The 14,234-nt window shown below is 43.6% G+C and overlaps 1 protein-coding gene across 2 annotated transcripts in view; it reads left to right on the forward strand.

Moving 5' to 3' along the window:
- The window catches only part of si:dkey-71h2.2 (low density lipoprotein receptor adapter protein 1), a 184,330-nt gene that overhangs the window by 110,115 nt on the left and 59,981 nt on the right, over positions 1-14,234 (forward strand). For both annotated transcript variants that reach the window (XM_051924490.1, XM_028796375.2), the window contains exon 6: positions 8,284-8,361. In XM_051924490.1, coding sequence (XP_051780450.1) covers positions 8,284-8,361 — 78 coding nt within the window. The remainder of the gene's footprint in view (positions 1-8,283; positions 8,362-14,234) is intronic.

The following is a 14,234-nucleotide window of genomic DNA, read 5'->3' on the forward strand; positions in this document are numbered from 1 at the left end:
CTTGATGGCCTTGAGATTTCATCGTTCCCTGCACAGACTGAAAGCCCTCTGTTCCAGACACAGCAAAGCAACTCCAAACATTTCTGAGCCTCCTCCACGCATCACAGTAGCTCCGGTGTATTTAACAAAAAGTCAGACTTTGTTTCCGAGTTTTGATTCAACACAATATTTCAAGTGATAACACAAAGGACCTTGAGGGCGCTGTTGCCCCATTAAACCCAATAGACACACGTGGACACAGGGTAAAAACACCAAGAAGTATCCTTTTAATTATTTCTTTCTGCACAGTGCCTCCAAAGCACCACAGCCACAATAAGCACAACAAATAAACACAGTAATCACAATAATCTCCTCCACTCCTCCCAGCAAGCTCTGTGCTACTACCTCCCAACTCCGGCTCCCTTGCTGGGTCTCCACCAGTCCTTTATATAGTCCTTGACCCGGAAGTGCTTCTATTCTGCCACTCAAGTGACATGCTAGCACCTCCGGGTCAGATGGAGAATTGGATTTTTCTTTAGCCCAGAAGTACTTCGGGACTCCGGTCCTCGTGACCTGGGAGTACTTTCAGGCTATAAATACAGCACAGGTCCTTCTGTTCCTTTACAGCTCCCCCTGGCGGCACCCATGTCACCCAACAGGGCTGCGGAACCAAACTCCAAGTTCCAGGATGCCCTGAGGGAATCCGGGGCACCACCAGATCCCAGGGAAGCTGCCATCTAGTGTTTTGGGGGAGGCAGTAACCTGGAAAATCTGCCTTCCCCCATCCTTCCATCACAGGGCCATCCTGGCCGGGATGACCTGCCGGCCATCCGCCACAGACCCTAAACCTAATATTTTGCTGTACAACCTTCACAGGCCATCTCTGCAAACAAGTGATTCCCGGGAGCTCTCCATAAGACTCCTGCGCCTGTCCATATTTCGTTTGGTCCAGTTGTCCTGAGCAAACTGTTCCTTCTAGGTCAGGTTTGAAGGTCTTCTCCAGACTGTTTCAGTTCTTTCCATAGATGTTCGATGGCATTCAAATCAGGGCTCACAGAAGGCCACTTCAAAATATTCCAGTGTTTTGTTCTTTGCCATTCTTGGTGCTTTCAGCTATGTGTTTTGGCTTCTTATCCTGTTGAATACTCCATGAGTTGCGACTGAGACAGAACTTTCTGACTCCAGGCAGTACATTTCACTCCAGAATGTCATGATAGTCTTCAGATTTCATTGTTCCCTGCACAGACTCAAGGCAACAAAATGCAAAGCAGCTCCAACACATAACTGAGCCACTTCCATGTTTCACAGTACATCTGATGTTCTTTTGAAGGCTCAGTTTCTCCATCTGTGGACAAAGAGTTGATGTGACTTGCCGGAAAGCTCCAGTTTTTAGTCTCAAACCCACCATTGAACCCACTATCACTCAAAAAGCAACAGATAGTGCAATCAGGCACTGATGGACCTTGACCTTGGAGATCAGCTTGTATCGCTCTGCAAGTTGTTCTTGGCTTTTTGTCTACAACAACAACAACATTTATTTCTAGAGCACGTATTCATACAAATGATGGAGCTCAAACTGCTTTACAAGATGAAGAAAGAAAAAAGAAAAATATAAAAATAAGATTAGGCAACTGCGGTAGGCTGGCGCCCTGCCCGGGGTTTGTCTCCTGCCTTGCGCCCTGTGTTGGCTGGGATTGGCTCCAGCAGACCCCCGTGACCCTGTACTTGGAATATAGCGGGTTGGATATTGGATGGATGGATGGATTAGGCAATACTAAGTAACAAAGAATAAAGACAGAAAAAACAAACCACCAGGGGTTGGTGAAAAAAAAGAAAATCTGCAGGGGTTCCAAGGCCATGAGACCACCCAGCCCCTGCTGTGTATTCTACCTCACATAAATGAACTCAATCAGTCCTCATGGTTTTCAGGCTTCACATGAAAGAATTAGATGATGATGGTCATGTGGCCTTCAATCCACCAATGGAGGGACTGCATGATGCCCTGATCAGGTGGTGGTGGTGCAGATCATAACCACAGAAAACCGGAAAAAGAACAGCGGAGAAATTAGGTGTGAGTACGGATTGCGGAACCGTGATAGAAACGATAATTCAAAGCACATACAGAATATCAGGGTTACACTAAAATGAAGCTATGAGAAAGCCATATTAAAATAATGGGTTTTTAGCAGTTTTTTGACAGTGCTTCACCGCATCAGCCTGGCGAATTTCTATCGGTCAGCTATTCCAGATTTTAGGTGCAGAAGGCCGCCTCACCACTTCTTTTAAGTTTACTATTCCCACTATCCTTCTGCCCAGTCTGGAGTCGACTTTCCTCTTGCGGTTACATCTAAAGAGGTTGGCTGCAGTCCCATGGATCTTCAAGTTCTTCATAATAATTGCAACAGTGGGCAGAGGGACATCAAGCTGCTTGGAGATGGTGGTCTTCTAGCCTTTGCCTTTCACATGCTGGTCTATCATTTTCTTTCTAATCTCCTCAGACAACTCTCTCCTTTGCTTTCTCTGCTCCATGTTCAGTGTGGGACACATGATGACACCAAACAGCAGAGTGACGACTTTTCTCCATTTCCGTCGTCCGAATGACGGATTGCACGATTGGAGACGTGTGTAATACGAATTCAAGAAAACCTCAAGCTTGTAAAATGTCACTCAAGTCCAATTATTTGTGATCTTTTCTAGGGGTCCCAAGAAATGTGCCCAGGCCATTTTAGAAGATCTTTGTGGAATAAGCAACTCTTGATCTCTGGTCACACTTCCATCCATCCATTTTCCAACCCGCTGAATCCGAACACAGGGTCACGGGGGTCTGCTGGAGCCAATCCCAGCCAACACAGGATACAAGGCAGGAACCAGTCCCGGGCAAGGTGCCAACCCTACCGCAGTACACACACAAACACACCAAGCACACACTAGGGCCAATTTAGAATCGCCAATCCACCTAACCTGCATGTCTTTGGACTGTGGGAGGAAACCCACGCAGACCCGGGGAGAACATGCAAACTCCATGCAGGGAGGACCCGGGAAGCGAACCCAGGTCTCCCAACTGCGAGGCAGCAGCGCTACCCACTGCGCCACCGTGCCGCCCTCTGGTCACACTTGCTTTGCTTTAATCTCAAAGGCATACAGGTGTACAGCGGATGACTGCTTTTCATTTCGTCACATTTCAGGGGCCACACAGCACTTTTTAATTTAGCTGAAAGGGGACCAACAAAATTTGTCCCTACCTAATTTACATGCATACAGTTGTGTGAAAAAGTAAGTACACCCCATATAAATTGTTGACTTTTTTCAACATATTTGAACAATCACAGATGTGACAGGGAGGCACGGTGGCGCAGTGGTAGCGCTGCTGCCTCGCAGTAAGGAGACCTGGGTTCGTTTTTCGGGTCCTCCCTGCTTGGAGTTTACATGTTCTCCCCGTGTCTGCGTCGGTTTCCACCCACAGTCCAGAGACATGCAGGTTAGGCGCATTGGTGATCCTAAATTGTCCCTAGTGTGTGCTTGGTGTGTGGGTGTATGTGCCCTGCGATGGGCTGGTGCCCTGCCCAGGATTTGTTCCTGCCTTGCACCCTGTGTTGGCTGATGGCTAATCCACCTAATCAGACTAAGGGTCACAGGTGGTCCTGGAGCCAATCCCAGCTAGCACACGGTGCAAGGCAGCAACAAATCATGGACAGGGTGAGCTTACACACTAAACACACACTAGGCCCAATTTAGCATAGCCATTTTACCTAACCTGCATATTTTTTAATAGTGGGAGAAAGTTGGCGCACCCGGAAGAAAACTAACATGGACTTGGGGAGAACATGCAAACTCCATGTAGATAGGACCAGAAATGTGAACCCAGGTCTCCTTGCTGCAATTCAGCAGCACCGCCACTGGGCCGCCACCGAACCCAGGTTTTTCATATGGGGCTGAATTATTTTTGAGTGTGTTCACTTTTCTCTTTCAGTGCAGCCAAGTTCTGTTTTGAGAAGATAACTTGATTTTATATTTTTCCCTCCCTGAAGAGACCATGTCCTTGTGCTTATCGAGCACCCAAACAGAAGGCATCTACTGGGAGTTTTATCAGCATGGCAGACTAAACACATTGCTAAACACATTGCTGTATCCTTCACTCAACTCTGAATGTTTTAGCAGAGAAGTGCATTTGATTGCAGTGTCTGAGTCTCAAGTGGGGGTCCACTGAGTCCCTTTGCCTGTGTTTTGCTGACATCTAGTGGCCGGCCTTCTTGTTTGTTTGGATTATATTCTTTCTTTCTTTCTTTCTTTCTTTCTTTCTTTCTTTCTTTCTTTCTTTCTTTCTTTCTTTCTTTCTTTCTTTCTTTCTTTCTTTCTTTTAACTCTTTAAGGGCTATTTTTTTTTCTTTTGTCCCAGGCCTGAATATTTTTCTAAAAAAACTCATACATAAATCAACATAAAATGCTTAATTATGACAAATGTCACTATGATCCACAAGCCCCTATAGTACGTAAATTCATATACTTATTACCTGCCTATTTGTCTCATCATTCATAAACTGAAACTGAAAACTTCTTGAAGTAGTCAAGTGGCTGGTAATGCATAGTGTCCACTAGCACGCCGTGTTATTCGATGACATCCAGTTGCCAGGTTGCCTCCCATGGCTCTATGTATGTGTAGTCCTCCCAGGGCGAACGTTGCCATAGGTGCGTCAGCAACACGTGCGTGATCAGTGCTACGATTAGCTGGGGACCAGTCAGCTGATGCAGGTACACTATATTACCAAAAATACTGGGACACCTGCCTTTTCACACGCATGAACTTTAATGACATCCCATAGTTTAATATGGAGTTGGCCCACCCTTTGCAGCCATAACAGCTTCAGCTCTTCTGGGAAGGTTTTCCATAAGGTGTAGTCAAGGCTGGGGGGCTGTCAAGAGGCAGGGCCTGTTAAAGCCCATTGCGGCACTTCATGTGTGATTTTGGGCTATACACAAATAAATTGTATTGTATTGTATTGTATTGTATTGTATTGTATTGTATTGTAGGAGTGTGTTTATGGGAGTTTAGATAGATAGATAGATAGATAGATAGATAGATAGATAGATAGATAGATAGATAGATAGATAGATAGATAGATAGATAGATAGATAGATAGATAGATAGATAGATAGATAGATAGATAGATAGATAGATAGATACTTTATTAATCCCAAGGGGAAATTCACATACTCCAGCAGCAGCATACGGATACAAAAAAACAATATTAAATTAAACAGTAATAAAAAATGCAGGTATAAAAGACAACTTTGTATAATGTTAACGTTTACCCCCCCGGGTAGAATTGAAGAGTCGCATAGTTTGGGGGAGGAACAATCTCCTCAGTCTGTCAGTGGAGCAGGACGGTGACAGCAGTCTGTCGCTGAAGCTGCTCTTCTGTCTGGAGATGATCCTGTTCAGTGAATGCAGTGGATTCTCCATGATTGACAGGAGTCTGCTCAGTGCCCGTCGCTCTGCCACGGATGTCAAACTGTCCAGCTCCATGCCAACAATAGAGCCTGCCTTCCTCACCAGTTTGTTCAGACGTGAGGTGTCCCTCTTCTTTATGCTGCCTCTCCAGCACACCACTGCGTAGAAGAGGGCGCTCGCCACAACCGTCTGATAGAACATCTGCAGCATCTTATTGCAGATGTTGAAGGACGCCAGCCTTCTAAGGAAGTATAGTCGGCTCTGTCCTCTCTTGCACAGAGCATCAGTATTGGCAGTCCAGTCCAGTTTATCATCCAGCTGCACTCCCAGGTATTTATAGGTCTGCACCCTCTGCACACAGTCACCTCTGATGATCACGGGGTCCATGAGGGGCCTGGGCCTCCTAAAATCCATCACCAGCTCCTTGGTTTTGCTGGTGTTCAGGTGTAGGTGGTTTGAGTTGCACCATTTAACAAAGTCCTTGATGAGGTTCCTATACTCCTCCTCCTGCCCACTCCTTATGCAGCCTACGATAGCAGTGTCGTCAGCGAACTTCTGCACGTGGCAGGACTCCGAGTTGTATTTGAAGTCCGATGTATTTAAGCTGAACAGGACCAGAGAAAGTACAGTCCCCTGCGGCGCTCCTGTGTTGCTGACCACAATGTCAGACCTGCAGTTCCCGATACGCACATACTGAGGTCTGTCTGTAAGATAGTCCACGATCCATGTCACCAGGTATGAATCTACTCCCATCTCTGTCAGCTTGTCCCTAAGGAGCAGAGGTTGGATGGTGTTGAAGGCGCTAGAGAAGTCTAGAAGCATAATTCTTACAGAACCACTGCCTCTGTCCAAGTGGGAGAGGGATCGGTGTAGCATGTAGATGATGGCATCCTCCGCTCCCACCTTCTCCTGGTATGCGAACTGCAGAGGGTCGAGGGTGTGGCGTACCTGTGGCCTCAGGTGGTGAAGCAGTTTGTGACCAGGAGAGCATTTGTGAGGTCAGGCACTGATGTTGGACGAGAAGACCTGGCTCGCTCGCAGTCTCCACTCGAATTCATCCCAAAGGTGGTCTATCAGGTTGAGGTCAGTCAGGGCTCTCACTGTACAGGCCAGTCAAGTTCCTCCACACCAAACTTGCTCCTCCATTTCTTTACAGACCTTGCTTTGTGCACTGGTGTGTGCAGTCATGTTGCCATCCACCAAACTGGTCCCACAAAGTTGGGAGCATGTAATTGTCCAAATGACTTTGTATGCTGAAGCATTAAGAGTTCCTTTCACTGGAACTAAGGGGCCAAGCCCAACTCCACACCATAATCCACCCCCAACAAACTTTACACTTGGCACAATGCAGTCAGGCGAGTCCCATTCTCCTGGCCAGACTCGTCCATCGAATTGCGTGATTTGTCACTCCAGAGGACACATCTGCACTGCTTGAGAGTCCAATGGCTGGTAATGGCCTTTACACCACTGCATCAGACGCTTTGCATTGCTCTTGGTTATGTCAGGCTTGGCTGCAGCTGCTCGGCCATGGAGACCCATTCCATGAAGCTCTCGCTCTACGCTGCACTGCTCTTGAGCTTTTGGAGGTCTGTAGCTATTGAAGTTGGCGACTTCTGCCCACCTCAGCATGTGCTATCTCTGCTCTGTGAATTGATGTGGCCTACCACTTCATGGCTGAGTTACTGTTTTCCCCAATTGCATCCACTTTGTTATAATACCACTAACAGAAGACTGTAGAATATTTAGTAGCAAATGGACTTATTGCACAGGTGGCATCCTCTCACGGTACCAGGCTTGAATTCACTGAGCTCCTAAGAGCGATCCACAGGACCGTGATTGAGGACCTCTGATGTACAATGTAATTAAATTTGCCTTTGATGAATGAAAGTGCTAACAAGCCATATAGTTAAACACCAAGTTTCATTATCAGGAAGGACTGAGGTCAAATTGGGAAACTGGCTGGAAAGAAAACCCGTAGCCACTGCGGCCCTCCAGGACCATGATTGAGGACCCCTGTTCTATGTAATACAACTGACCAGTTTTCTGTTTACACTCCTTAGCATTAGACCCAAGCATAACTCAGGCAGTAAAAACAGAGCTAAAAGCATTAGTCCCAAGCATCATTTGAGCAATTGTATTGACGCATCTCGAGTAAGCGTTAGAACCGAGGATTACTCGGGCTGTAAAAGTGCCAACGGCGTTAGTGCTAAACCGTCGCTCGGGAAATGATAGAGGCGTGTCCTGTGTAAGCGACAGGCTCGAGTGTTACCCGGGCGATTGTCCTCTCTTCACAATGGTGTCTCGTAAGAAACGTTTTTCAGCAGCCCAGGTGATCCGAGCAGTAATGACATTGGAAAAGACAGTGAAATCGAAAGGGATTCTGATGATTCTGAAAGAGACGTTCGCGTCAATCGCACATTTGCAGTGTGCTGCTCTAAAGCTGATCAGTCTGAAAAGAAAATCCACAAGGAATCACACTGTTATTGTCCAGTCTGTGATGCTGGATTGTGTATTTCACCCTGCTTCAAGATATACAGCACAAATGACACATTTTTACAGTGTATACGGTATTAGCATTATTTTCAGTGTTACTAATATTTTTCATTATTATTATTATTTGTATCATTATTATACTTTCTACATTTCTGACTCTGCAAGTGTTACAGAAGAACGGTGATTTAAAGAAAATGTCATTTCTCAGGCCAAAAAATTCAACTTTTTTTATGTCTTTTCGAGAGAAAAAATGTAATGCTAAGGAGGCTACGCTATAGACGTTTTTTTTTTTTCATCAACTTTTCCTTCCTTTATCAAAATGATTTTTTTTACCACTTGATTTTTTTTTCTTGTCTTCTCAGACAAAAGCAAGAAAGCCCATACTTGCTGTACCTGCATGGAAGCAAAACCCAGCATTTCAACAAACATGTGCACCTCAGGTAAAGTCTATATGCCTTATCTTCTATAGTAGTGGGATTAAAAACTTAAAAATTTAAAAAAATCACTTTAAAAATGAGTTTGCATGTTCTCCCCGTGTCTGTGTGGGTTTCCTCCGGGTGCTCCGGTTTCCTCCCACAGTCCAAAGACATGCAGGTTAGGTGGATTGGCGATTCTAAATTGGCCCTAGTGTGTGCTTGGTGTGTGGGTGTGTTTGTGTGTGTCCTGCGGTGGGTTGGCACCCTGCCCGGGATTGGTTCCTGCCTTGTGCCCTGTGTTGGCTGGGATTGGCTCCAGCAGACCCCCGTGACCCTGTGTTCGGATTCAGCGGGTTGGAAAATGGATGGATGGACTTTAAAAATGAGCAACTTGAGTTATCATACATAAGAACAAGGAACGTAAGATAACAACAAGATAATGACAAATGATAAGATGATAAGAAACGATAAGATAATGACAGATGAGAGGAGGCCATGCAGTCCATCAGCCTCATCAATTTAAGCAGTAAATTCTGATGTCCCAGGATGTCATCGTCCAGGTACGTTTTTAAAGCTATTTAGGCTTCTTCCAGATTCCCACAAATGAGTAGGCAGAAAGAATCATTTTAAATGTAGGAACTTTAGGGCCACAATAAAGAAACTTCAAGAAAGTACGTTCTTCCAATGTACCAGGAGAAGAGCGAGTGAACAAGGCAAGGCAAGTGCTCATATGAAAGAAGTTTTCAAAGTGTCCATTTTGCTAATAAATTGTGCAAAATAAATCCATATTCTGCTCAATGTCACAATTATTGCAACAACAATACACTAAATGGCAAAAATGTTTGCGGACACTTGACCATCTATCTATAACTGAGATAAAAAATACACATAACAACAACAACAACATTTATTTACAGTATATAGCACATTTTCATATAAAAAAAGTAGCTCAAAGTGCTTAACATAATGAAGAAAAGAAAAATAAAAGACAAAGTAAGAAATTAAAATAAGACAACATTAATTAACATAGAATAAGAGTAAGGTCCGATGGCCAGGGAGGACAGAAAAAAATAAAATCTGCAGGGGTTCCAGGCCACGAGATCACCCAGTCCCCTCTGGGCATTCTACCTAATATAAATGAACAATCGTCTTTGTATTTAGGTTCTCACGGAAGGACTTGATGATGATGGTCATGCAGACTTCTGGCTTTTAATCCATCACTGTTGGAACATCACGGAGCTTTGAGTAGATGGTGGTGGCACAAGCCGCCACCACAAAGAAACCGGAAAAAGAAACAGAAGAGAGAGTAGGGGTTAGTACGGATTTTAGAGCCACCATGAATAGTTATTACAATGAATTGAATATACAGAGTATCAGGATTAAATTACAATGAAGTTATGAGAAGGCCATGTTAAAGTAATGTGTTTTTAACATTTTTTTTAAAATGCTCCACTGTATTAGCCTGGCAAATTCCTATTGGCAGGCTATTCCAGATTTTAGGTGCATAACAGCAGAAGGCCGCCCACCTCACCACTACTTTTAAGTTTTTGCTCTTGGAGTTCTAAGGAGACACTCAGTTGAGGATCTGAGGTTACGATTTGGAATATAAGACGTCAGACATTCCGATATATAAGATGGGGCGAGATTATTTAAGGCTTTATAAACTATAAGCAGTATTTTAAAGTCAATCCTGAATGACACAGGTAACCAGTGTAGTGACATCAAAACTGGAGAGATGTGCTCAGATTTTCTTTTCCTGGTAAGGATTCTAGCAGCTGCATTCTGCACTCGTTGCAAGCGATTTATGTCTTTCTTGGGTAGTCCTGAGAGGATTGCGTTACAGTAATCTAGTCGACTGAAAACAAATGTGTGAACTAATTGCTCCGCATCTTTCAATGATATAAGAGGTCTAACTTTTGCTATGTTTCTTAAGTGAAAAAATGCTGTCCTAGTGATCTGATTAATATGCGATTTAAAATTCAGATTACAGTCAACAGTTACCCCTAAGCTTTTTACCTCCATCTTGACTTTTAATCCTAATGCATCCAGTTTATTTCTAATAGCCTCATTGTATCCATTATTGCCAATTACTAAAATTTCAGTTTTCTCTTTATTTAGCTTTAGAAAATTACTATTCATCCTTTCAGAAATACAAGTAAGACATTGTGTTAGTGAATCAAGAGAATTGGGGTCATCAGGTGCTACTGATAGGTACAGCTGTGTGTCATCAGCATAGCTGTGGTAGCTCACGTTGTGCCCTGAGATAATCTGACCTAATGGAAGCATGTAGATTGAGAAGAGCAGCAGACCCAGGATAGAGCCTTGTGGACCACCATATGGGATATCATGTGTCTTTGAGTTGTAATTACCACAACTAACAAAGAATTTTCTCCCTGTCAGGTAGGATTCAAACCAATTTAAGACACTGCCAGAGAGGCCCACCCACTGACTAAGGTGATTTCTAAGAATATTATGATCAATGGTGTCAAATGTGGCATTCAGATCTAGGAGTATGAGAACAGATAAATGGCCTCTGTCTGCATTTACCCGCAAGTCATTGACTACTTTAACGAGTGCAGTTTCTGTGCTGTGATTTATTCTAAAACCTGACTGAAATTTATCAAGAATAGCAGGTTTATTGAGGTGGTCATTTAGCTGCATAATGACTGCCTTCTCTAGAATTTTACTTAAGAAAGGCAGGTTAGAGATGGGTCTAAAATTTTCAAGAGCAGAGGGGTCAAGATTATTTTTCTTAAGTAGGGGTTTAACTACAGCAGTCTTAAGACAGTCTGGGAAGATCCCCGTATCTAATGACGAATTTACTATGTCAAGAACATCATCAATTAGCACGCCTGATACTTCTTTGAAAAACTTGTTGGTATTGGGTCAAGGACGCAGGTGGAGGGTTTCAGTTGAGAGATTATTTTATGTAAATCAGGTAAATCTATCCTGGTGAAAGAATTTAATTTGTTTGTAACGGAGTACTGGAGTTATATATACAGTAAATATAAAATAAAACTACTGTATAGATAATACAATTATCTATCTGTCTAGTGCCTTCTCTGTCTGTCAATTATAGATTGCCCTCCCTGTTTTTTTCTGTCACTCTATTGATACAGTGATTCCCGATGTATCTGTCTAGCTAGTGTCTGTCACATCTACCTGTAATCTCAATGCCTGCTTGCCTGTTCGCTGTGTCTGATGATTAATACATCATTTAATACATCATTTATTATTTTGACATAAATTGCTAAGTTAATTTACATGACTTTACATGCAGAGACGGCCCTAGACAATTTCGGACCCGAAGCAAACTGATATCGAGCCGACCCCTGCAGCTAGGGGGTCCGGGGCAGAGCCCTGGCCGCCAAGCGATTTCCTGCATTCTGAGCTGCAGAAATGCGTTTTCCCGGCATCTACAACCATCACTTTTTGACGATTTCCGTTTGACACTGACAACCGTAACCGTACAGAGCCGGCCCTAGACAATTTTGGGCCCGAAGCAAACTGATACTGAGGGCGCAGTGGACCCCCTCCAGCTGTGGGCGCGAAGCGGTCGCTTCGTTCGCTTCACCTTAATTCTGGGTCTGTTACATGACTTGGTGACAATCTTTCAGAGCTGTCTTGCTTGACACTTTTTCTGATAGGCAGTAGTGTACTGCTTGATGGAGCTGGTGCTGACCAGAAGGCTAAAGGGTGCAGCGAGGTCAGCCACAAACTCAGCCCTATATTTTCTTTTTTTTTTTCCATTCTGTGAGACATCAGACAGAGGAGCTTCTCTTCTGCTTATGTGGTCCAAAACACCAGCATTCCTTATTCTTGGGCACTGCATGAAATGAATGGTACTTCAGAATGAGCGTTCATTGGTTGTCAACTCTCACGCACACAGAGCCCACCGTCACAGCTAAAGGCAAACCTGTTTGATTTTGTCTGAACGAGGCGTAGACTTGTTGCAGTGAGTTACCGGGTATGTCAGACCAGACAACTGATCGTCACGGGGGCCGCTAAGATTATGTAAATGAGGGCCATGGCTGATGATCGCTGGTAAAATTGGGTCAAGTCACATTGCCTTAAAACAGGGGTTTTGTGCCTTGTAGACTGAGCTTTGAGCTATAAAATGAATGGATATGTTGAAATTACAAACATGAAACCAAATGTAGAATCAGCATAACTCAGAGCCTAAACAAAAAAGTGCAAAGTTCCACAGAGAAATTTATTAATGTAGATACAGTGCCTTGTATCCCCTCACTGTTTGTTCCATTTTGTCGCATTACAACCTGGAATTCAAATTTGAATTACATAACATACCTATTAATTTGCAGGTGCAAAAACATTTTTTTATTGTGACACAAACAATTATTAAGACAAATCCAAAACAGAAATCCTGAGTGTGCATAAGTATTCACCCCTTTCTAGAGCCCTCTTGTTGAATGTCTCTATTAGCTGAGCACATCTCACCACTGGTACTGCCGTCCATTCCTCAAGTTCAGACTTCTCCAGCTCCTTCAAGTTTGGTGGGTTGTGCTGGTGTCCAGCCATCTTCAAGGCCTGCCACAGATTCTCCGTTGGATTGAGGTCTGGGCTTTGACAAGAACATTCCAAGACATTTGAAAGTGTTCCTTTAAACCCTTCCAGTTTCGCTTTACCAGTATATTGAGGGTCATTCATTGTCCTGCTGGAAAGGTGAACCTTTGTCCCAGTCTCAATTCTCTGGCAGACTCAAACAGGTCTTCCTCAAGAATTGCCCCGTATTTAGTTCCATCTATCTTTCCTTCAGTCCTCACCAGTTCTCTTGTCCCCAACAGCGTGATGCTGCCACCACCATGCTTTACTGTGGGAATGGAGTTCTCGGGGTGATGGGAAGTGTTTGGTTTGCACCCATCATGGCTAAAAAGTTCAATTTTAGTCTCATCCGACCAGAGGACATTCTTCCATGTATTTGGGGAGTCCTCTACATGCTGATGGGCAAACTCCAAATTTGTTTTCTTAATTTTTTTCTTTAAGCAGTGGATGGCTACTTGTCTATAAAGCCCCCACTCTGTAAAGTGTGCGGCTTATAGTGGTCCTATAGACAGATATCCCCATCTCCGCTGTAGATCTTTGCAGCTCCTTCAGTGTTATCTGTGGTGTCTTTGTTGCATCTCTCATAAATGCCCTCCTTGCCTGGTTTGTGAGTTTTGATGGGTGGCCTTCCTTTGCCAGACTTGTAGTGGTGCCATATTCATTCCATTCTGTTATAATGACTTTAATGACGCACCATGAAATATTCAAAGTTTGGGATAATAATAATAATAATAATAAATTTTATTTATATTGATCTCTTTATAACACAACCCTGATCTCTACTTCTGCACAACTTTGTCTCTGGCCTGTTTGGAGTACTCCTTGGTCTTCATATTGCTTGCCTTGTGGTGTTGCAGAGTCAGGGGGCCTTCCAGAACAGATGTCATGTGACTGATCATGTGACACTTTGATGGCACACAGGTGGACCCTAATCAACTACTTACAGTATGTGACTGCTCAAGTTAATTGGTTAGACAAAATCTTATTCAGGTTTTTCATAGCAAAGGGGATGAATAAATATGCACTCACAACTTCTCAGTTTTTCTTCTTTACTTTCTCGTATATGGAGTATATAATCATCCAAAACTTTGACCTCGAGATTTTGATGAATCTCGACGTTTTAGACCTCCCCGTGTCTGATTTACTTTCTCCTAGGGAAAGTATTGTAATCGTCCAAAAATATGATTTTGAGATTTTAAGAATCTTGATGTTTTAGACCTCCCTGAATTTCTCATATACAAAGTATTGTAAAACTATAAAAATAATATTTTGAGATTTTGATGAATCTCGATGTTTTAGACCTCCCTGAATCTGATTTACTTTTTCCTAGGGAA

Source organism: Erpetoichthys calabaricus, chromosome 3 (assembly GCF_900747795.2).
Source record: "Erpetoichthys calabaricus chromosome 3, fErpCal1.3, whole genome shotgun sequence".
Classification (NCBI taxonomy): Eukaryota; Metazoa; Chordata; class Cladistia; order Polypteriformes; family Polypteridae; genus Erpetoichthys; species Erpetoichthys calabaricus.